This window comes from Pocillopora damicornis, chromosome 1 (assembly GCF_964200805.1).
Source record: "Pocillopora damicornis chromosome 1, jaPocDami1.2, whole genome shotgun sequence".
In the NCBI taxonomy this organism is placed as follows: Eukaryota; Metazoa; Cnidaria; class Anthozoa; order Scleractinia; family Pocilloporidae; genus Pocillopora; species Pocillopora damicornis.
In genome coordinates, this window is record NC_142670.1 from 5,269,448 (window position 1) to 5,294,740 (window position 25,293).

The following is a 25,293-nucleotide window of genomic DNA, read 5'->3' on the forward strand; positions in this document are numbered from 1 at the left end:
AGAAAACTTGGTTTTCAGTGGTAACAAGAGGGGATTAGGGTTGCCAACAGAGTAAGGCTTTTGAAAATTGACCTTCTGTAAACTCGATGAGGAGGGGAGGAGGGGGAGGGGGGGGTTGATTAAATATTGTAGGCTCAGCCAAATCTTATAGTGGCACAAGAAACCAACATCCTACGCACCCACCCCACCCCCTCCTTTCCCTGACGATAAACGATAATCGGTCCCTAAGTATATGGTTTATGTATATTTGTATTTATGTTCCTTTCATTAGTAAAGTTTTCACAAAATAGTTAATCGTTATTTATTGCCAACTTTATTTGTGTACTTAAAAAATATTATTTGCACCAAAATTGATTTATACGGTACAGGCCTGATTACTGGTTAAATGATCAATCAGTATATCATATACTCGTGTTCTCTGGCAACTTGATTCTAGGAGAAATAGTTTTTCCATAGAATACCAATGATGCCAGGCAAGTCTCGTTAAATATCATTAAACAAGCTAAGTCTGTGGTTTATAAAATTGCTTAACAGCTGGACGAAGAAAAAAGCATAAATACAAATTGAATTAATTTGAATCAGCTACAGCCTAAGCAACATAAGTGAAGCTATTTACTAATTCATATAGTATTTTCCCATTTTATAGGCAAGAGAAAAGTTCAAGGTCCACTGATTACTCTCGATCCTGCGCAGGAATCCCGGTATCATTGTGACTCTGACGGGCTTGAGAGTTTCCTCTATTGTCACCTGGCCTTTGATTAAATGCATCTGGGAGGAGTTTTTCGGACTCTTCTTTTGAAACGCCCCCTTATCTGGATACGAATTAGGTCAAATTAGAGGCACTTATTATTTGTAACCAGTTTTTCTTGATATGAATTACAGAGACTCAAAAATTATATTTACCTCACTATTTCCCAAGGAGTGAAAGAAGAAAATGAACAATCCCTTTAAAGAAATATAGATATGACTTTACTGGTTGATAAATAAATAGATAGGCAAATAGATGCAGAAATAAAAGTAGCTTTACCCCTTTTTTGTTTGTTTTGTTTTGTTTTGTTATTTTTTGTCGTGAATGTAGGGTTGTGTTTTCTAGAACAACTCGGCTGGAGATCTTCTTTCCTTATCATCTACGATCGATCACTTATTTGAGGCTTAATTTTCCGAATACAACTCTATCCATCAGAAGTAATCGATTTATGGTGGCTTAAGCAGACCTAAAGCTTTGGAGATAAAAATGCAATTTCATAAGGGAGGTTTAAATGCTCTTGAGTCGGCTCTTTTTCGGAGGGTCACGGGTCTGGCGTTTAAAAGAAAATCTGAATTATCCTTCGATATGGAGACACTTTTCAGTATTTCTGACACACATCACGCCGTAAGTACGCCCTTATTTCTACCCATGAGCACAAGCTTTACCAAACCTTAAAGGTTGTAGATGACTTTACCTGAGTGGAATTAAGGATTACAAAAATATAGGAGAAGGCGATGTGTAACGGCGCGAGGAAGCCAATCAGCCACGTGACACCCAGCAGTGGAGCTAACACCACGCATGCACGGACACCAAGCCTGGAAGATGAATAGTCGCTCTGAAAACACAAGCTTTTAATCTGAATTCTAGATCTTTTTCCACTCCAGTAGAAGTAAAGAAAGATTGAAAACTCTTGGCTTAGATTGAACGCAATGAATAGCCGATATAAAATGTTAGGAGTAACAAACGAACCAGTTTGAAGGTTCCTCATCGAAAACAAACTATATTTTATGTGCTAGGGCGTCTTTCAAAGCACGTCAATCGGAGACCAGTGTTTCCTAAAGAGATTGAAGTTTAAGCTTTCTACCAAAAACAAACAAACAAAAATATTTACATTATGGACCCCATTTAGGGGAGAAGCAATTCTTATCATCCCACCTGATCTGCTCAGTCTGGCTATCTTTCACCAGTTGGATTGTTGTCACTTCCTTGATAACTCGCACGAGGATGATCAGGTTACTCTTCAGGCATTAAAAAGGAAAACAAAAGAAGAGGGAGAACACGAAAAGAGAAAAATGAAATATCACACAAGCTTCTGTTGTAAGTTTTTCTAGAGGACTTTCAAAGGCTCACCAAGAGAATAGAAATAATTGAAAAACTGTTGTTCTAATCAACGTTGAAGTAAATATGTTTGGATGACTAAACTCCTATCTGTAAAAATTCAATACGTTGCCACTTACAATTGCGATCAATCCAACAAAGGAAACAAATATCAAGATGATATTGTTAGAGGAAGACATCCAGCAGCTTAGAAAAATAAAAGGCATAGGGGAACAAACTTTTAATTTTTCCACTTTAAGAGCAGCATTTAAGGGCGTTTCGAGGCAGAAGGTCAAATCAAAACCCGTGCTTAATGCAGCATGTTGCCTTTATATTACTTTGCAAAATTACGAAAAGAAGTCATCTTGTATAGTAATTTACAAACTCTTCATCTCCTATAATAATACATAGAGAAATCCACAGCCTGAAAGAATGGGGTGCCTTGTGGTTAAGAAGAGGGAGGCGGGAAGGGGAGGGGGAAAGACCAGTTTGGCAGGCTGAAGGTTGAAATTATTAAGCCCTTGCACTCCCTACAATCCTGGTTTAAAAAAATTAGGACGCAGAGACAGGAGAAGGTGACACGAAGGCACCAAAGTCCTTCCCTCGTCCCCCGTTATTTTTTCCTTTTTCTGTACAGGTTCATGCTTTCAGGGTTCCATCATTTTGTATACAGTATATAAAATAAACAAACTTTCAAACTTACCTTTCATCATTAACAAAAGTTTCGATTCCATCATTTCCGGTAGCGATACCCAGACATACAACAACTATGATTGCAGGCAGTCCTGAAGAGGTAATAACGAAAATAGGTAATAAAGTAATAACGATAAAAGTAATAACGAAAATAGGTTATTACGCGATTATATGAACTTTCAATCTGTATTTTTATGTTGTTAGTCATGAAACATGTTGATTGAGAGTATGAAATTACCAATACACCGTGAATTAGAAAAGCTGCGTGATTTCAGCCAACTACATCTGCAAGCATGTCTAGGTCTAATGAGCACCGAAAATATTTTAAGATTGACAAAGGTAAACATCAAGACGATCCAATGGTTTTCAAAAACTGCGCATGTTCATTTAAAGAATTAAAAAATGAAGCTATTTTAAGAAAGTTTATTCGTATCGGTTTTAGCCAATCACAATCAAGATATTTTGTCAAGTACATTCTTTAAGACCTATCCCGTTTTTTAACATATTCCTCACCCCAGCAGAAGCCATGATAGCGATACTTTTTGTCGCTAATGTTGTAAACCTTTACAACAAATAAATAGATATAAATCCCCTCGACAAGCATCCAGCAAAAACTGGCCATCAGGAAATACTGCATAAGAGCTGCCACAGCTACACAGGTAGCCTGCAAGGAAAAGGTTATCCGTAAAAATGTAATAATTCGCCCGTTAAATGGTTTTTTTCAAAATAGTAATCCAAGAAACAAAAAGAAACAAAACCAAACAAAACAGAACGAAAATAGTAAGAAAACAGACAAAAATTGCAACATACGTAGAAAATATGCCAACCAAAAAAAAAAAAAAGCAAAAATATCCAAGGAACAGTCAGTATTAAATCAATAAGAAGCTAGATCTATTAAAAAACAAACAAACAAATAAACTAACAAATCACAAGAACAGCAGCATCAACAAAGCAACACGAAAGTAGGAGTTCAAAGAGTCACCTGGTTTCCCGTGGAGTCAATTCCAGCGTAAAAGATGATATGTCCTGCTCCAATGCAGGAAGTCAGACTAACCCGTATGTGACACAAAGCTGAATTTCTGTCTCTGCAAAGAAGCCAAAAAATAGTAACGAAACGAAATTCATTTAGCAGTAAAAAAAAAAAAGCTAACGCCAATGAATGGCAAAGGAAACCATCTAAAAGATAATTGTAAATCATTCACCAAATGGAGGAATAAATACGCTGACATAATACATGTTACATTAATTGATTAGTGAATAACGAATGGATAAAAGAATAGTGACTTGAAAGTTTCCATTTTATGGTTATGTTCATTTGAAGCAATTTTCACTCCTTGCCGAAATATCATTTTTAAAGAGAGATCATCTCAGAACGTTTGATTTCTTTTCCAGGTATGAGCAGTCCGTCTTGACATCGATGTAGAACTGATCTAATTCCATTCTTCTAAATATAGTTAATCTCCTACAATTCAGTAATATAGCAGTGTTAGTTAAATGTACTTACGTAAGCTGAAGATAGCTGATAACCGTGAGTATAACTCCAGTGAGAGATAAGGCCATCCCTACTCGAGTGAGGAGTGTCAGAATTTTGTCATGCTCATCTGACGAACGAGTTTTATCCTGATTGAAAAACTGTAAACGTCATAATTATTTTATTTTTTATTAAAGGAAATGTACATTTTAATGAACATAAATGAATGCGATACTTTTCATGCCTCTCTGTAACTTTTCAGATCTATATGACATTCTTTTGTAGTAAAAAATAATATCCACCTTCCTGTCATCAGCATCGTCGATGAAATTCATGAGTACAGCGAAGTGAGTGAGATGATTGCAAACGCATTCCGTATGGTGATCGGATATCATCTTTGTTTGACATCCTTTACTTGACCAGCTCCCAAAGCTTTAAAAAAGAATTTGATAAGGAGGAAGGAGTCAAAGCAGCTTATTCGATTGGAACCCCTTCCTCCCTCCACCTGAAAAGACTTCAATTCACTCCACCAAATGCGGAAAAGTATTTCGGATACTTTTACATTCCGCTCAAATAGTTTTAGCCCCAATGAAAAACTGGAAGAATTCACGCCATTGATAAAATTTATGTCACAGTGGTGCTTACTTTTCTTCAGAGAATCTCCAGAATACACATATTCTTTTTTTACGATTCACCTAAAGGAAAAAAAATCGAGGCTCGGTGATGCATTACTAGTAGCTGACTCATAACTATTGAATATTGACGTAACCCTCCAGGTAAAATAGTAATTCTTAACATGAAGGTCCTTGGGACCACCCATTAACGAGATCTAACATCCATTTTAATTTGTGGTGACTTCAAGGTGACGAAATTTGAAAATTGGCGGGAAGCCTAATGGGATGTAATGCTGATTTACTGGGGCTTGGGCAGTCTTCAAATCGTTAGCTAGTCATTAAATCCCAGTTTAAATTAAGGCAAAAGATGACAACATAATCACCTATATGTGGGACACATGAACTGTTGGTGTTTCCCTTTCATGAAACAAACAAGCAAACAAGCAACGCCAATTAAATTAAATAAAAAATAAATAAATAACAGATAACGAAAGAGTAACTGACTCGTAAGGCGTCATAGCTATAGAATATTAACGTAACACTCAAGTAAAATAGTAATTCTTCATATGAAGGTCCCTGGGACCACCCATTAATGAAATCTAACATCCATTTTGTGGTGGCTTCAACGTGACGAAATTTGAAAATTGGTGGGAAGCCTAATGGGGTGCAATGCTGATTTACAAATCAAGCATCGGGAAGTCTTCAAATCGTTAGCCAGATCATTAAATCCCAGTTTGAATTAAGGCAAAAGATGACAACATAATCACCTATATGTGGGATGCATGAACTGTTGGTGTTCCCCTTTCATGAAACAAACAAACAAACAAGCAACGTCAATTAAATTAAGTAAAAAATTAATAAATAAAAAATAACGAAAGAGTAGCGTATACACCTGCGTGTTCTTAAAAACCAATGTGATGTTTTCTGTTAGAACATTAGGCGGAGGGTCTATTACAGCGGACATAACTACACTGTCAAGTATCCTGAAATAAAGCAAATCGAATGATCAAAAAACAGTAAAATAATTTCTATTTGTTCTTCAGTTATCAAATAGATTATACATACTTTGTTTTGTTATCTCCCTCAGTGTCAGCTGAATAGTTTGAAAAAAGCTTAGCAAGATTGCTGTATTCGAGCCCAAGTACTGTGGAGTCTGTTAAAAAGGTAAATGAGAACTGCATTGATTTCGGCTTCCAAAAATGGAATTTTTTTGAAAAATGGCGGTGGCCTTTAAATGCTCCGGGCACAAATGCTATTACAGACTGCTAAATCATGACAAAGCGCAATATTCAATTCTTTTTTAAAGCATAAAGTTTATTCGTAATGACGCCCAAAAAAAAAAAGAAAGAAAGAAAGAGACTCGAGAAATTTAAAAACAGAAATCGATTTGGTCTAAGATGAAGGGGAAAGGGAAAAAGTAAACAAAAGCTCACTGTTGTAAAAGCACACTACGTGTATTGCATATTTGATAATGCACGTCGGAATGAAGCCATTTCCACAGAAGAGTTGGCCAAAAAGTTATGGGCAATCGTCTGGTAAGAAACTGACTCAAAACAAAGAAGGCTTTTTACCTCGATCCAGATTAGCTGACGGAATCTTAATAAAGGTCTCGCGATTACTTCCATTGAACAGAAAGTCATCCCCCCTCTGTAGGACATTGCGTCTAACTCGAAAGTCTATATTGATAAAAAATTTAAAAAAAAAGCAAAATGGTACAGCTTCGACGTTTATTTTATTTTCACTCGTCTACAAAGTACAAATGCATATAGGTGATGAGCATAATTAGGCAATGACCCGCATGACTAGAGAGTATTCAGTTGCATAACTTCCAACTAATGATTTTGCATGCAATTATTTCTCTAAAGAATTGCAAGCCATAGTTAATGCTTCTGATACAGCACGCGGAAAAAAAATTGTGTTTCGATTAGCTAATGTAAACGATAGTGGTATTGGCTCTTAATGTACACGTAATGCTTGCCTGAACTCACACATGAAAAAGCTCTTTTCCAAAAAAATAAAGATGAAAGACTATTTTGCACTTACTCAGATCTTCATCGACATCAATAAGTTCGGGACTTGTAACGCTCAGCCGCTTTCTGGCAAAGCTTAATATAGAGCTTTCAAAACGGAACGAAGCAAAAACAGTATCCTCCACTTTTTTATCCTTTGATGACTTGTCTCTCCGTAGTGAATACTCGGACCATATACTTTTGATTGAAGTTCTAAACTGCTCTTTTGCATTCTTCATGAAAAGAGGTATAGTTAGCAGATTTCAAGAGTTTTAACAAGGCTATTCTTTTGCTAAACGATATTTCTGGTGAACTTGAGTATACATCGTGGCTTATAGCTCTTGTCGCATTTAAGACAAACAAAGTATGAGAGAAACGGCTGGTGAGCAACCATTCAAATCCTCATTCAATCCATGAGGAACAAAACTAAGTAAGTTTGAAACCAGCCAATCAAGCCGCAAAAACAAAAACGCAAAACAAAACAAAAAAACCAAAAAAACCAAAAAAAAAAAAGAATCAACTAATTAACTTATCACTAAGCGATCAATAAAGAGTAAACTAAAATACAAGCTAAAAAAAATAATGTTAGGTGAGATAAACATTGAAACTGCTGCTACACCATCATCTCCTGTACCTCGACTATGTTTTCGGGACCACTGATATCACTGTTAGTGCCTCCATTCTGTAGCAAAACAAAACAAAACAAAACAAAACAACAAAAAAACTAATCAACAAATTAACTTATCACTAAACGCTCAATAAAAAGTAAACTAAATTAAAAGCTAGGTAAACATAACGTAAGGTGAGATGCACATTCTGAACATTGTAAAAATTGTAACAATGAACTTATTAACCCATCACTAACCGATCAATGAAAAGTAAACTAAACTAAAATACAAGCTAACAAACAGAATGTAAGTTGAGATAAACATTGAAACTGCTGCTGCACCATCATCTACCTGTAAGTCTTCGGTGTTTTCGGGACCACTGACGTCACTGTTAGTGCCTCCATTCTGTAGCAAAACAAAACAAAACAACAACAACAGCAACAAAAAAACAATCAATCAATAACTTATCACTAACTGATCAATAAAATTAAACTAAAATACATGCTAGGTAAACGTAACGTAAGGTGAGATACACATTGTGAACATTGTAAAAATTGTGACAATGAACTAATTAACTTATCACTAACCGATCAATGAAAAGTAAACTAAACTAAAATACAAGCTAACAAACATAACGTAAGGTGAGATATACATTGTGAACATTGTAACAATGAACTAATTAATTCATCACTAACCGATCAATGAAAAGTAAACTAAACTAAAACACAAGCTAACAAACAGAATGTAAGGTGAGATAAACATTGAAACTGCTGCTACACCATTATCCACCTGTGAGTCTTAGGTGTTTTCGGGATGAGTGATATCACTGTTATTGTTTCCACCCTTTAGCAAAAAAACCAAAAAAACAGCAACAACAAAAAAAAAAATTAACTAATTAACTTATCACTAACTGATCAGTCAAGAGTACACTAAAATAAAAGGTAAATAAACAGAACATGAGTTGAGATACACATTGTAAACTTTTAAATATTACAGTAATTAATCAATGAACTTATCACTAACCAATCAATCAAAAGTAAACTAAATTAAAATACAAATAGATAAACAGAATGTAAGGTGAGATAAACATTGGAACTGCTGCTACACCATCATCTACCTGTAAGTCCTTTAGCGAAAACATAATGATTTGAACTGTTGCGGTTACGTGTTGTGAAGCCCTTTATTAACTTTCTATGCCCCCACAGCCTTGTAAAACTTAATTTAAACCCAGAATCTTATAGAAAACAATCGATCCAACAGCTTACCGTAGTATTATCGGTTGGATGAGTTGTAAGGAGTGTTGCTCCAGTTGCTTATTAAAAAGTCAAGGGGATAAAAAGCTGCAAATGAAAATTGTATCATACGAAAGGACTAACGGAAGGTGATACTTGTACTTTTATTAGGAATTTTTAATAAGGCTTGACCTCTTCTACTCAATTGCAAATTACATTGTTTTGTTGTAGAATTTTGAGCAGCTTATAGAAACTGGGCGAAAGTAAAACTTAGCGCCTTCCATATGGTAGGTTGCAGGATTTCTGACTTCTTTTGACTGATAAGGTGTTGCAAAAACTAGGCACATACTGGCATCGCTAAACAATTACTCAGCTTAAAATAAAGCAAGTGATTACATTGAGTCACGCTTCTCGATAAATCACGACTTTCTGTTTCCTAAAAATTACTCACTTGAGTTGATCAATCTGATGTGAAACACAAATGTTCTGCAGGATATTACACGAAATGCAATATTACTGGAACATATTGAAACTTTGCCAGACAGAGTCGAAGTGGTGGCTCATTTTCACCAATAAAGGAGTAAAGTTGTTTACACCACTTGGAGCAGGAACCTCGGGAGCACCAAACACAAATGGATTACATTTTATCTCGCGCCATCCGCTCTGAAGAAGATTTCTGCAGCTCGAATTCGAATGTTCACATTCACTTTGCTTCAATAACGTGGCATTTACACAATTATTATCCGCAATAGAATTGAAACAGCGGCAAAATAATTATAAAGTACAACTTGACTCTCAAAGAATTTGTGTGTTGCGGTTAAACTGACGCCGTGCAGTTTAAGCTACGCATGCATCGTTCGATCATGAATTAGAAGAAATCAATGAAGCAGCATTTCCTCTTGAATTGACTGAAAAGGCTGGCCACAATCTCTCTGATGCAGCAACTGAATTCACTTAGCTTATTGATATTCTAACTTTACTTAAGCTAGCGCGCAGTGTCATAAGCACTTACTTTGTTCAGCTATTCCCCAGCAGCCTTGAACAACTTCGGGATAAAAAAAGGAAAAAATGAGATTCACCTCAAAAGAAAAAAATTATAACCAAAATGATACTACTACTACTTCTACTACTACTACTGCTACAGTAACTACTACTACTACTAATAGCTGCGTCTTTTCAAGCTTGTAAAAGATTTGAACTTTTACAAGCTTGACAAGACGCAGCACGACAAACTCCTAAGGGACAGCATCACAACCACCTACAAGAAAGCTAGCACCGACACCGCCAACATCATTGACTCACAAGCAAAATCTATCACCCAAGAGCTCAACATCGACAACCGTACAGAACAAATCGCAATACAACAACCTTTTAGTAACCTAAAAGACCATAAAGACAACTCCGCCAATCACCTCATAAATCCCGCAAAAACTGAACTCGGAAAAGTCAGTAAACAAATTCTCGACAATATCAACTCGAAAGTCAGAGAAATGACAAAGCTCAATCAGTGGAAAAACACATCAGATGTAATTAATTGGTTCACCAACATACCCGACATGAAAAAGCATTCGTTCGCCTCGTTCGACATCGACAGTTTTGACTCATCCATCACAGAGTCTCTTCTATCTAAAGCAATTTCGTTTGCCAAGAATTATACCACAATCAGTGACAAAGACATCGACATAATTATGCACCGCCGGAAATCACTTTTATTTGACAACGAGACCGCCTGGACTGAGAAAAACCACAACAGTATGTTCGACGTAAGCTTATCGGACTTTTCCTCCTTAACAACCTCAGCGAGAAATACGGCAAAAACAACGTAGGACTCTATAGAGACAACGGGCTGGTACTTCTAAGAAATCTAAGCGGACCACAATCAGAACGGACTAGAAGGACATCACACGAGAATTTAAGAAACAAAGTCTGAACATTTCTAGAAGCACAAACCTAAAAATCTGTAACTTCCTCGACGTCACCCTAAACCTCACAGACAGAACCCACTACCCATACAAAAAGCCCAACAACGAAACTCTCTACATCGACACCGATTCCAACCATCCGCCTACAATAATAAAACACTTACCAGCAGCCATCGGCCGACAAATCTCCGACATTTCCTCAAGCAAAGAACTCTTTAACGAAGCCAAACCACACAGAAACAGTAAATATTGTACTAATGCAGCAATGGAATATGTTTTCCATTGCAATTTTTTTAATTTTGATATTTGTTGAAGTGTTGGAACGCTTATGGTTCAGCTTTTGAGCTTTGTAGTGAATGTTAAAAAAACGATCACCTCTTCTTAAGAATTCACTTTTGAGCATACATCATAGAATTACAATTCCTAAATTTCATCTTTTTTTTTTAAACTAAGTTCTTTCAAATAATATATATTTTTTTAATGTGCCAAATAGCTGATGCGCTGATATTATAGTTTCTGCGAATTACTGTTATAAATTTGCATTTGAAATGCTCGCCATATTGGCTCGAATGGAATCATAAATTTCCTAGCCTCGCATATTTAAATCGCAAGTTAAATTACAATTGTAGTTTCTCGCTATTCTAATATCTTTCGCCTGTTCTTTTTTTATTTATTTTATTTTATTTATCTATTTACTTTTTTTACCTCGATTTTCTTACCAGGCGCAAGTCGTACATTTACTCTAAACATCTGGTTGGTGCAGTTCAAGGAGCTGTCTTACATTGTATTAGCATTCTAAAAATAAAGGGAATGAAACTTAGATCGGCTGCCTCTGAAATTTTCATCGAGTAATTTTTTCAATTTTCCTCTAATACATGTAATTCCGTGTTTCAAAGCGATTTCCTGGCCTCAAGAACTTCATTATCAGAAGACAAGAGTATATGCTGTCAAGAAATGAATTTAATTGGTGATCGACTCGATCTGGAATCGAGGATAAAGAATTCTTCTCAAATAAAATCTTTGTTTCTAAAGTAACAATTTTTTAGTTTTTACTAAAAACCCGCGCAGTGCCCGCGACGGATTTATTTCACATTGCTAATTGAGTGATGTAAATTATCATTGAAACTGTAGGGACCAGGCTTCGGTGTATTACTGAGCACAGATCATTTGGACCCGTGTGTTTACCAGCCAATGCTCTCAAAACAGCCCTTGTTGGCATGCACCAAGTGAGAAATGAGAGACTTGAAGATTATCCGTCAAATGAGTGGGCAACGACAGAATAAAAATCAAAACTCAAAGTCAACCAAGGGTCAACTTCACAGTAGTAAATAGACCTGTATAGTTTGTATGCTTTGTTTTTCTAATGGAGGTCACTAGACCAAGGAAATTCTCTCTTTTACTTTTGTAAATTATGAGAAAATATGGAAGTGAACAAGGCAAAATTGAAAGTAAGAGCACTCAAAAGAATTACCACAAATCTACTTTGGGAAAATAAATATAAGAGGTCTACCTTTCCAAGTTTGTTTCATATATATAAACAGAGCCTCATGTTACATGAAGAGCGTTAGGAAGTCTCCCGTTGTCGAACAATGTTAGCTTACGATATCGATCTTCATCTCAGTGCTTGGCGAAGTAGAATTTGTTTGTTTTAACTGCATTTCTCTGGGTTCCGTTCCGAATTGAACAAAACGACAATTATTTTCGAATTCCTGTCGAAAAGTTCTTTCAACAGAAATAAAATTTTCTAGACCATATTTTCCTTTTAAAGAGCTCTTAAGAGAGCGGTATTTTTTTAAATTCTAATTCACCCATACGTTGGGCACACACTGACGTATTTGTGTAAATGACATGGCAACTGCGAGATGTGCAATGAATGATCATTAACACAAAACAAAGAGTGTTCAACTCAATAGGTGTCTTTATTGAAACTGGGCCGAATTTCCTAGTTTGCATGACGAACTAAAACGAGGTTGAGAAAGCTTTATCTGTTTAAAGAGGAAATTTTCAAATGAATAATTAATCATGTCTACCGGGGGAAATTTTCGTGTTAAGCCTCCATCTAATCACAATATTTTCTTTTTTTTGGCAACACTAAATGAAGGATCAAAAAACTGTTTTTACATCGACAATTTGTTGAAACAAATACACCTTTAAGAATTTTAACTGCTCCGCTATTTAAGTAACGTTTTACGAATACAGACTTTCTTGAGAGACTAAAAATTAGCTAGGCTGACAGCGGATAGCAATTGAAGGGTTTTAAACAAGGATTTAAACATTACTCTATTGGTATCAGAGGAAAATGTAACATTTCATTTTAATGCCGACAAAACGAGAATAATTAGTTCAAGGAGAAGAGGAAAACGAGAAAACGAAAAATTAAGACGGACTCAAGGATGGGATAGTCAATGCTACTTCTTTTACTAGCGTCATCAAACGTCTGAAATGCCTTCAATCATAAACCTACTGATGGAAAATTCTGGCATATTTCAGCATTGTAATAAGGCGCCTTGGCCTCATACTTCCAAAGAAAACTTCATAATTTCCACTTGACGTGCGGCGCTTACATAAAATAACGGTTAAATAAGTCATTCTGTACAAAAAAAATTGAAATACTACCTACTTCAATCATACGGAGAAGTGTTTTTGTCATCCTTGCGTGTAATTATTAAAGTAGATGTATCCGAACCATGCTTGCGGCGCATAAATATAGTCTTAAAAAGCCAAATATTCCTCTATTGGATGTATTACTATTATCGTTATCATTTTAATAAAAAAAAAATATATATATATATATATATATACATATATAAATGTGGGGGTAGAGTCTACCTTGGCATAAAGTGCTCAATACTGTGGTAGCAGAGCTAAGTATACATAAGTTAAAGAATTAAGAGGACGCATCGATTCTCTGTGACTCTGAGTTTCGCGCCTAAGCGCTAGTCATACAGGTCTTTCTCGTCATACTTGTTACTCGAACATCCGCGAAGTACAAGCTGGAGGAGGATGCTATCCCAAAAATCCCCGGCTATCACCTGAAAAGCATCGCCGTGAACAAGCGAAAAACGAGGTTATCAGGGGACTCAAATTTGCCAATGAAATATATAAATTCTCCATAAAATTTTACTATGTTGCGGGAATATTTGTATTTTGTGTTTCAAAATGGATCTGCATGTGAATAAATATGGATCTGCAATGCCTTTTTGCCAGTTTTTTTTTCTTTCTGAATGCCCTTGGACAACTTCAAATAATAAGAAGCGAACGAAAATAACTACCAAGACTTTTTCTCATTCCTCAACTCCTTGAAGTAAAGTGACCATTACGCTTCAATTCCTCATTAAGAGTTATGCCCCTACTTATTCAATTTCAGGATCTTCATAAAAAACACACAAGTCCTCTTTGGCTCTTACGAGCTAGTTTTTATCCAAAGCTTGGGGGTAGAGGGCTGGAATTTTTGGTGGTAACATGGTTTTCAGGGAGACCAGTCGTCGTCGCCAACACCAACAGACTACTCCTATTGAGTAAATGGCTTTTGAGCCCTGCGGGACTGTTCCGACATTTCACTCGATAACTTCGCTGTTTACCTCGGGATTTTTTTTCTTTTTGATTCAGTGCATGGAATTCACACTTTTCTGGCAAAAGGTCGACAAGTGCACCATGGTTTAAGGGGTGGAGCACTTGTATTGAAGTTTTTCCAGTTCAGATAAGCCGTTTATGGTTGGTTTCTTGTGATATCTTTGCGCAAAAGTAGGTGGATTAATGAATCGTAATTTGATTATCATAATTGGTGCAAACTTATCTTTCTCTGAGAATTGCTACAAGTTAGCACTGTTGTTGCTTTTGCTGGTATTTTAACGAGTAAAATTAAAACCACGAGAATAACAAACGTAAAGAGGGTTGATTGTTCATTTGTTAACAACAAAAGGCTTAAATTGAGATTATTTGAAATTTCTTTCTGTTATTCCACGAAAAGATTCGCTCGAGGCATTACACGCTCCTCATTAAAATGTTATTAATCATGTATTTTTAAATGAGGAAGTAAATAAGTTTTTTTTTGACATGTGACAAATTGAGAAAGCTTTTTGAATGGATTAATTTGCATTATCAAAATTCAAAGTCCGATGCTCAACTCTCAAGCTATCGTGCGTGTTTCAGGAGGAACGGACTTATCAGAGTGGAGACTCATAGAGTTAATGAAGAGATATTTCTCAACCGCCACTCCCGAGGGAAAAATTCTCAAACAACTACACAGGTAAAAGCGAGACTGCCAAGAGAAAAAACTATTCATAGTTTTTTGTTTGTTTGTTTGTTTGTTTTCTTTTTTTTTTAAACCCTTGCCTATATTGAGAGTAATAATATCTTGATTACCATTGGTATGCATAACGTGTTTTCCTTTTTGTGAGGGCCGTATAATTTGTGGTGGCTTATGATAGTTTCATTACTCTGTAAACTGATGCCTTGGATGTAGACCTTCTAAACACAACTATATCCAATGCTCTTTTTTTCCACAAGGAGGAAACCGTAAATACCGATTGCTTGAGACGTTCTTTTACTACTTTTCGGATCAATACAAAGCTGTCAGAGCCTTCTGAAGCTGGTTATCCTTACCTAAAATTTTCTTAATTTAAGATATACACAGATCTAAGCTAAGGAACAACACTACGATGACGAATCAGATCTCAGAGATTCCAATGCCACTTTCATGGTTATTAGGAGGCTGGACATTCAATTTCCTTGGCAGTATCACGCTGATTGTTTCATTTATTTGCGAAGCTCGTTTAACGCCTGTTACTTCATCTGCAGTTGGGTTGACAGCGTTTATCCTTCTTTTGAAGCGAGATCTAATCTGCATGAATAAGTTGATATCAAAACGATCTCAAGAACTGTACAACTCTATGTGCTTCGCATACATACAACCATCGAATTTAATTTCTTATTTCAAAGTGGAAGCATTGCCAGGTAAAACTCTGAGCAAAAAACTAAAGTTTACAAAGAGACTTAAAACAACATTTGATAACATACCTCTGGATTTCTCACACAGTGAAGGAGGAATATTAAGAGGCCCTGTTAAATCGCAATTTCAGAAATCCCATTACCGCCTTTAGTAGATTCAAAGTGCTTTCATACAAGCCCCCCCCCTCCCCCCCCCCAACCCTAAACCTCTCAGTATTAAACGTTACTGGGCAGCAAAAATGTCCAAACCTTTACTGCTATTAATCACAAGTTCTCTACTTTGTCTTTGTATTACACTAAGTTTACCACCTGGTAAACTCGTAAGGAAGGGGTAGTACAACTTGCTGTAGAATTTGCTTTTACGTTGGTATGGTATGAGCACGGATTTCATCCCTAACAGCTGTATTCATTTTACCTGAGTAGAGTTAAAAATTGTGAAAATGTACACAAACGCTTTATGCAGGGGCGAAAGAAGACCAAATAGCCACGTGATCCCTAGCAAAGGAATCATCACCGCGCATGCCCTGACACCAAGCCTATAAAATCAGGAAAAAAGGAAATCAAGATAATTTGCTTTTACCATTGTTGTGAGTTGACACTAGTCGTATAAGGCAGCAAAGTATGAGGCTAATGACTTATATGAATCTACCACTGGCGCCGGTGAAATACTTACCTTATTTGTTCGCTGACTTTGTCTTTTACATGCTGCATTATCGTCATTTCCTTGATAACTCGCACCAGTATCAATGTGTTTAACTGAAAAAAGTGATAAGAATGAAAAAAAAACAAACAAACAAAATCTAAAAACAATCAAACTTTATAAAGGAAAAAGGAGTTTGCACTTGAGCTAAGTGGTCCTATTTGCCTTAGCGGATGGTCGTCAAAATTTTAACCCTTCCCCTTCCCTAGCATTCCGCAAGACATTTTTGAGGTGTCCTTGACCATTCGTCGGTAAATATTTATACAGCTGGAAGGAGATGGCTAAAATCATTATGAACGCAAAACGTTTCGTCCAACAAAACAACGCAATAACCCAGTAGAGACTCGAACCAGGACTTTCAACCTAAAAACCTTGCACAGTAACCGCTGACGGCATCTCCCAACGATAGGGTTCACCTCAAGCAAAATGTATCCTTCATATATTTCATGTTTTGTTGAAAACTATTGAACAGAGTCAAAGAGGTTAAAAAGAGCGGCGGGGAAAATGCCCACGATGCAAAGAGACCTGAAAGCAAAGCGTGAAAGATAAAAATGAAAAAAAAAATTTAGGAATTTAACTTACCAACTCAATCAGCACAACGAATACAACAAATATCCAGATCATGCCGTTAGAGGATGACATCCAGCAGCTGAATAAAAATTAATTATGCGAAACTTTGATAATTTATCAATTAATTACATTTTTGCCCATACATGTACGCAGTACTTTCCATGTTTGATTACAACTGAAAACAACAAAGAAATAACAAAACAACAAAAACAAGCCAACCTTTAGACAAAAACAAAAATTTAAAACAATGCAAACAAGCAAACAAAAAAACAAAAAAAAGACAAAAAAAGAACAAAAAAACAGGATTCGTGACAGAAATCGCTTGACAAAAAAATCATTTATTTCTTACAACTTCTCACTGACATAGCTTTTAATCCCCGGCCCGGTTCCTTCTGCAATGCCCAGCGATATGGAAACGACGAGAGCGGGTAGACCTGTGGATTCGAAATTCGAAGGGACAACAGAGTCAAATGACGATGATGATGTCTAAGATGCTGATGGCAATCTTCATCTTTTACTTTTCAAAAGATTATCAAAGAGAGAATGGGTTTTTAATTAATAGTTACCCCATGAAAATCCATGTGAAACCTTCATCTTGTCGTTGATGTTGTAAACTTGTACAACAAACAGGTAGAGATAAACTCCCTCGATCAACATCCAGCAGAAAGCGGCCATTAGGAAATATTGAACAAAAGCTGCTACTGTAACACAGGCAGACTGCACAGGAATGAAAAATTTGAGCTAAGAGTCGGTTGAAAGTCATAAAGATTTACCGAAAGAGATTCTTGTCTTCTCGTTTGATATAATATCTCACCTTGTTCTCAACAGCACCACTTCCGGCTAGGAAGAAAAGTTGACCTGCGCCAAGTGAAGCGACTAGACTCACTCGAATCTGAGATAAGGGCCCCCTCATGTCTCTAATCAAAAGCAAATGACTGATTTTATTCTACATCAGTTCTATCATCATTTTATACAAAGCCTGGTTATATTTTTATGATTCGACTCGCCTGCTTAAAGGAATCTTAGCTATGCACAATTAAACTGATATCATTTCTTGTTGAGTCTATATTCTCGGCTTGCTTTGGAATGCTTGCGTGTAACTATGTCATGTACTTACGTAAGAAAAGTATAACTGATGATTGTTAAAGTGATTCCAACCAGAGAAAAAGACAAGCCCACATATGTGAGAATTTCCAGCGCTTTTTCGTCCGTCTTAGAAATGAATACAAAAACAGTGATTCAATACTTGTAACGGAAGAGTGCCACACATCATATACCTGGATTAATGCAAATTTATGAAAAAGTGCCACACCAATGCTATCTAGTCTTAGTGCCTTCTGAAATCAATGCATGAATGCTTAAAAATATTGTTACCTTAGTTAAACCGCAATCGCTAGTTCCCCTGTCAAACTGTATAAGAACGGCAAAGTGAGTCAAATGATTGCAGCTACACTCGGTGTAAGACTCGTTCTTCGATAGCAGGAGACACCCTTGTCCGGACCAGCTAGAATTACACCAGGAAACAGTAAGAAAAACAGTCAAAAACAGTCAGTCAATGAACATAAGAAACAAAACAATAGCCAGTTTTATAGACATTAACACGCGGAAGCCTGAGAAGGAGAAAAAGAATGAGTAAGAGAAAGAAGGAGTAAGAGGTGAACACACAATGTGATGTACCAGTGCATAAAAGCAAAGCCTTAAGCAAATTTATTATTTGAAGTGAACGATGTCATCAATTCATTCAAAGCTGTTTACCTGTTTTCCGAAGTATTCCAAAACACGCAACTTCCATCCGGCGCGTCCTGAAACCGTAAAGTGCTGTTAGTATTACGTAGTGCAGCGACTTGGTGGCTAATGTGGAGATGGGAGTGCTCTCACTGGCTTTTTTTAAAACCCTTTCCCTACCCCCCCAACACTAATAATGATAATAATAGTAACGATAATAATAATAATAATAATAATAATAAAAAGAATAGCGATGATGATGATGATAACATTGATAATAATGATAGTAATAATAAGGAAAAAAGACAAATCTAATCAAATCAAAACAAAACAAAAAGAAAAAAGGAAAAAGAAAACGGAATAACAAAAGTAAAGCAAAACCAAACAAACGAAATCAACAACATATACGATAACAAGCAACAACAACAGCAACAAACAACAGCAACAAAATATGTAGCGAGACAAAAATGGATCAAAGGGATGCAAAAGGAAGTATAAATTTTGGCTTGAATTTTCCAGAAATATCAGCGCTGTGTACATTTCTTTATAGTGTTACGAATGCAGATGGAGCTCTCTCTTGATTAATTGTATCTTACCGCTAGGTTTTTAAATTTCAGTGTAACATTCTTTCTGAAAGTGTTGTTCCTCGGCCATATCGTTGCAGACAAGACATTACTGTTGAATAACCAAAAGACAAATAAACAAGAAAAAAAAATGAAAAAAAAAAAATGAAAAGAAAACCAATCAAACAAACAAACGGACCGACAAAGGACAAAAAGAGAAAATAATAAAAAGATAGCAAAAGAGAATCATAACGAAAGAAACAAAAACAAAGGGGAAATTCAAACTGAGGTCGAAGATGTTTCTCTTTTGTTATTAACATTTCCCTTCGTAGGTTATCAGCAAACCAAAATAGATTAATTTGAAATATAAGATACGAAATGCAATACTAAGTTTTAGCAAACCTGAATCTATTGAGAGGAGTAGAGTCGGTTTGTTTTTTCAGGAATACTTCATGGAGATCTTTGTAAATGACACAAAGTACAACTGATCCTAAGATGAAAATAATAGAAACAATTGTATTACTTCGAGAGTTTTTTAGAAAAAAGTACAAGTTATCACGGTTTAAAACCTTGCGCGTTTATTAGCATGTTTCGTTGGTATGCCCAGCCTTGTTATAAGAGTAAAACAATTCGACCGAAGGAGAAATGAACTGAAAATGAAATAAAAGAAAACCAAAACAACCAGCTTAAGATATCAGCCATTCACCTTCAATGTCTTAAGTATTTTAAACCCAGTCCCCCTTTTAACCAAGAACACAGATAATCGCTAAAATAATTTGAATAATACGAGAAAAATATATAATTTTCTATGCTAAAAAAAAGTGAAAAAGATAGTTGTCAAACCGTTATCGAAGCCTGTAACAGGAAGGCTGACGTAGTTTTCACCTTTATCATCCTCAAGTTGTACTCCAGTCTCATTTTCGTGGAAAATCTTCCTGACCAAAATATCTAATTGCAAAACAGCGACTTATTTAACGTGAGGGCCAAAATAAACAAGTTACCGTCCTCAAAAGTTTTAGCACTTAAAGACTGAAGAACCATCACTTAGAAGTAGTAAATGCAAGTAGTTTGCAGGGATCATCAGTCGAAGGAGCGTTCTCCATTAAATTGTCACATAAAGTGCTGGTGATCATTTTTAAATCCATAGACATATCACTGGAATGAATTCGAATGGTTTCTTATTTTTATTTTCTTAATTTATTTATTCATTTTCCCCCTGTTTATGACTTCATATGTATGACGATATTGAAGAACATATATATAATAGAACAAATTATTGGAATTGGAGACAACTGATGAGCCATAGGAATTCGCTGTTATAAACTGCCTTAAAAGAGGTCCAACGCGTTTCAGGTGTCGCGAAAATGATTTGATGGAGGGTTGCTACAGACAAAGCTTATACCAAAAACGTCGAATAAGTAGTAGCGTTAGCAAACGTTTCTAAAATCTGCCACGAATGATGCATGTATTCATCCTGAACTCTGAATTAGAAATCAAGAGCTGACTTCCAAATTAGCTTTTAAGATCCACTTACCTGCATGTTCACTACTGATGTTCATCTTAGGTACGGTTTGATTTAGGTGATTTTGAGCATAATTCCCAATGAACTCCTCCAAATTGGTGACAGTGAGGAAAGTGCGTTCCATCTTTTCTTGATTTATATCATTTCCAGAAGAGTCAATCAATTCCTTTAGGATGATGTCAACAAGTTTCTTGTTTGAAAACTGAGAAGGCGAAAAAAAGTCTCAATAAGGTAATAGTCGTTGGTTTAGATATGTCCTTCAGTAGCCTAACTGTTAAAGGAATTGATAAACTGTGGGCAACACAGTCTGTGGAAAAGCTTTCTTTAACCAAGGCACCAGCAATAAACTTAAGAGGAGTTTTAATTTCCTGACGTCGAAGTCTTCTATTTACACGTTATTGCCATGGTTTCTAGGCAAAGTATTACGAACATAATAATATACATGGAAAAATTACTCAGTTCTGATTGGTTAAGATAAATGCAGTTTTCAGGTAATTCAGTGCAGAAGAGAGTTAATTCAGTACAGAAGAGGGTGAATTCAGTGCAAAGAAAGAAACAAATCAGACATTCTGATTGGTCAATAATCAAAGAAACTCACAGATAGCTAATCAAATTTCCTTGGATGGCGCAACAAAATCTGAAAATTTGAAAATTTGCGAGCGAAACAATGGCCGGCGTTTTAAGTAGGTTTTCTTTCGCCACCGCAGCTGAAAAACAGCTTAAACAACGAAAACACTATAAAAAGCACTGCTCTTTGGTTGTCAGTTTGGAAAAAGTGGTGTTTAGAGAAGGTAATATCCAAGGAAATCGAAAATTACGAGCCGACCCAGCTTAACACTTTGCTCGAGCGATCCAACGCCGAAATTAAAAACAGTCATGGTTAAACCTCGGAAACGATGATTCCATTTCATCGAGAGTGCTTCGGACACAGACTGAACTATTCCTTGAACTGTTTAGTCGGACTTTGAACTTTCTTGCACCTCAAAGATGTGAAGATATCATTGCCTATTATTGTTTTGATCCTACGCGGTTGTTTTGACCGAAGGCACGGTTTGAATAAATTATTTTTTGCACTTGATGCGCGCGCTCTGCTTATATTTAATTATGATAAGCCATCTAGTATTTTTCCATGTATATTATTAACGCGTAATCACATGATTTTTCTCGTGCAATTTGGAATAAACAAGCACTTGTTAATGTTTTCAAAGACCACAAATTCTGTTTGTCTTTAAAAGAATTTACTCTTGCTTATTTATTCCAAATTGCACTCGAAATCATGTGATTACCTATACTAATGGATTAAGAATGGAATAACCGATTATAAGATTATAAATAGGAAATATGAATAACATAGGAAATACTGGAAAACGTACTCGCCACGACATTAATTTCTACTAGAGCTCACTCCTCTTATTTGCTTGAAAGTCGAACTTGTATTGATAGCTGCGCCGACTGGGGCTAAGAGTGGGATTGGTTTCTACACTCTCTAAAGGGTGAAATTAAAGTAACAACAACAACAGGCACTAAAAATGTTACAAGAAAATCAAATATACGTACTTCGCTTGATGGTGTTATCTTAATGGCGGGAAAATTCGGTTTCTTCGCCCAGCACTGTTTCACTTTGATTCTGCCCAAATACGACGAGTCTGTTGTATTTGTCAATATAATCGAAATCTGTTTGCGAGGTTTTTTCCTACACCTCCACATTCTGACACAGTCTTTTTTCCAAGGAGGCAACTGACTGAAACAGGAGGTCAGCTGCTCACACCAAGAGTGACAACAGGTTTCGTCAATAGATGCAGGTGTTTCATTGCCACATTTCATCCTGTGCCAGTACTGAGACATTTCTCTAACATATTGCTGACAGTCTGAACCGTTCAGCTCTGAGGGTCCGAGTGTATCATTAGGGCGGGAGCAATGCCCATCTGTGTTAGATACGAAAACATTAAATGGAGACATTTTTAAATGTCAATGCTGTTCCTCGTTCGTTCACATACTTTTTATATTTTTGTTAAATTAGTATTTTTCCGTAAGTAAATTTACTTGATTGAACTTTCTTTTCACTTGATTTTTTTTCCTTTTACTACTCGAATTCCACCCCAGCTAGAGATAACTAGGGTTTTCAGAACCCTCAGCTTTTTCTGAATTTTCTCTGAATTGTTTAAGATGGGCCTGCTTTGAGTTTGATGCCACTTTTTAAAGTTCATAGACCGAAACCTCCCTTTGTTTACTTGTCCCCCCTATTTCGTAGGAATAATTAACAGCAATGACAAATCAGTGATCTTTTGGACTAGGTCGCATTTTATGATTTATCTGGCAAGATATAATATAGTGTATAACCTCTGACGACAGAGGATAATAAGTTGAACAATGTTGAACCTTAATGATAATTTTCTAATTTTTTTTTTTTTTTAAGCAAAACAATACATACCTCGTGCTGAAGTTGGCACAGTCATAGCACCTGAAATAAAGACAAAACCAAAAGAAATGATTGAGGGGTGGAGACGGGAGGGGGTCAGGGGAATCAATAGAAAAACAAGTACTTAGATAGTAAGATACCTGAGGGAGAGGTAAGACTACCTAGTCAACCATATAGGGGTAACTGCTCATAAAATTGTTCGCATTTCACTCAACGCCTTGCAAGTGTCGTGCTTTACCAGTCGTAGAGGGAGGATTTGTAGAGGGAGGAGCGTTACGCACTCTAAAAACAAATCTGACACCCTTCACTTGTGGTGGAAACGTACAGAGTTTCAAAATATACTTAAAGAAGGGAATGGAAGGTATTTGACGCCAATGTGGAGAAAATGACACCTTATTAAAAACCAACGCACTTAATCACATTGGAAAGGAAAGTCATTAAAACATATCCTGGTCAGAGCTACCCTGAGGGCAGAAGTTTAAAATCGCTTGCGAATGGCAGTAGTAATACTTTTTTGACTCGTCATTTGCTTCTTGTGTCCTGCACCTTGCGTGGAGTTTGTCGACGCTTTGATGCAATAAAATCTCTACAAATTGGCTCTTAGTTGAACCTTTTAGCCAAGACTTCCCGCCATTCCACAGGTAGAAGGTGGCCTTTGAAGTAAAATCCATTTCGTTCTCTTCGTGGCTTTAAGCCTTTCAAGTGAAGGAACGCGAGAAGCCATCGACGGTTCCAGATACAAGAAGTTTCCTCGAGGAAATTGCGAGAAACTAAAATATGTGTCTAGAATAAACAACTCATAATTTCAGAAGACTGCCACAACCATCTAAGACCTTAATATATCTAAATCGCTCTGATGCGGTTGGATGATAGACCACAATGAAAATTTCACGAGTTTAGATAGCATAGAAAATAGCGGAATAAGCGCGCATGTTTGTGGTCGAAGGATCCTTTAAAACGAACATGAAGTGAGAGATAAGCTAGTCAAAGGAATTGTGCCGAGTTTGAATCCTCATGTCAAAATAAAAAAAAAATTGGAAATGTTTAAATTTTTTTAATTACTATTATTATCATTTATTTTTTGTATATTAAACAAAGCATCTATAGCAAGGGACACAAGGTGGAATTTTCAGAGATTGCCTCTAACTAGATAACTTAAAGAAAATGTAACAGTATCGTAAGCTTTACCCAGTGAAGCATGGGACCCTGAAGAGGCCTTGATAACTTATAGGGCCCTGTGATGCCTATTTTTCCGTCAGAATTCAGTGTTCCTGTTATGTACACTATACCGGGACATCGGTAAAGCTTTTCTTGAGAGTCGAATTGCCCAGAAAAAAAAAAAAAAAAAAAAAAAACCTAGCACAATTCTCGTAACTTATTACTATAATGACTCATATATTTGAAACATTTCAGATCGATTTCTGTTTTCTGGTCTAATTATTGCTTGAAAGGCTTCCGTCGTTAGAGAGCGCTTAAATCAATAGAACGGTCTAGAAAGTACATCTGCTTAAATAGAGAAAGCCGTTCCATTGTCACCTCGCTCTAACGAACGACTACGTTTACTACAAGAAAGGAAATGAATATAAGACGGTCGTGCTCAATGTCCGCGTGGAAAATAAAAATAGGTCAGAGAAAATCAATAACGTTTGGGCAAGAATTTTAGGAAAGGGGGTATCTCTTGTGTTCCGGTTTCGCCACCTAAATTACATCGTGTTTGTCTTTTGATTTAGCTATAGCTATGATATGACAAAGGGAACAATCTGGAGAAATTGAAAAAAAAAAAGCTCTCGGCTTTCAAAATTGTTTTCATCTCCTCCTTTTTCTTTTTTCGTACCAGACTTCACGTCGATCAATTGCATCAAAAAATTTGGGAAACATACGGTGATGGTATCAGGAAGAAAAGATAACAGGAAGCTAGTTAAACTGCTTGACTACAGCGAATTGGTTTCATATAAGTACTTACCAAAAATGATTAAGATTCCATGCAAAAGCATTTCGTCGAAAGGTTTCGCCAGAAGAGGGGGTTCTTCTTTAACATTCAAGGATCCAAATTATCAATGAGAATATTGAGAGCGGCGAATTTGCCTCGCGAAGTGCACTTATTCAGACTGCTTCACTTAGCTCGTAGATTCATAATAACATCTCTACTGTCACATTGTCATAATTACAGACAAAAACAGGTGGATGATTATGATTATGGATAGATTAATATCGCCCCGTACACTAATAA

General features: G+C 36.3%; 2 protein-coding genes and 1 long non-coding RNA gene across 4 annotated transcripts; all 3 read right to left on the bottom strand.

Annotated features, from left to right (window-relative positions):
- Nucleotides 1-1,278: 1,278 nt before the first annotated feature.
- On the bottom strand, nt 1,279-4,921 carry LOC149051515 (adhesion G protein-coupled receptor E3-like). The gene is made up of 4 exons (XM_089186213.1): nt 4,875-4,921; nt 4,532-4,661; nt 4,263-4,390; nt 1,279-3,843 (listed from the first exon to the last, which is right to left on the bottom strand). The coding sequence occupies exons 2-4, from the start codon at nt 4,622-4,624 to the stop codon at nt 3,729-3,731; spliced, it is 336 nt and encodes a 111-aa protein (XP_089042339.1). The 5' UTR covers nt 4,625-4,661; nt 4,875-4,921; the 3' UTR covers nt 1,279-3,728.
- A 741-nt stretch (nt 4,922-5,662) lies between these two features.
- On the bottom strand, nt 5,663-11,593 carry LOC149051516 (uncharacterized). Of its 2 annotated transcripts, XR_016181004.1 has the most exons (7): nt 11,320-11,593; nt 9,705-9,737; nt 8,726-8,772; nt 8,250-8,303; nt 7,812-7,865; nt 6,415-7,534; nt 5,663-5,996 (listed from the first exon to the last, which is right to left on the bottom strand). It is a non-coding gene; the product is annotated as an uncharacterized LOC149051516 (long non-coding RNA). The 2 variants fall into 2 exon arrangements; XR_016181003.1 differs by having other exon boundaries at nt 5,663-7,534.
- Nucleotides 11,594-15,146: 3,553 nt separating this feature from the next.
- Nucleotides 15,147-25,197, bottom strand: LOC149051517 (adhesion G protein-coupled receptor D1-like). The gene is made up of 18 exons (XM_089186781.1): nt 25,027-25,197; nt 23,076-23,105; nt 22,202-22,569; nt 20,657-20,846; nt 19,966-20,070; nt 19,525-19,612; nt 19,156-19,234; nt 18,590-18,636; nt 18,209-18,338; nt 17,952-18,046; nt 17,649-17,751; nt 17,401-17,551; nt 17,184-17,268; nt 16,847-16,913; nt 16,238-16,320; nt 15,980-16,100; nt 15,634-15,675; nt 15,147-15,457 (listed from the first exon to the last, which is right to left on the bottom strand). Exons 1-18 carry the CDS (start codon nt 25,055-25,057, stop codon nt 15,284-15,286), a joined length of 1,989 nt encoding a protein of 662 aa, XP_089042907.1. The 5' UTR covers nt 25,058-25,197; the 3' UTR covers nt 15,147-15,283.
- Nucleotides 25,198-25,293: the final 96 nt, after the last annotated feature.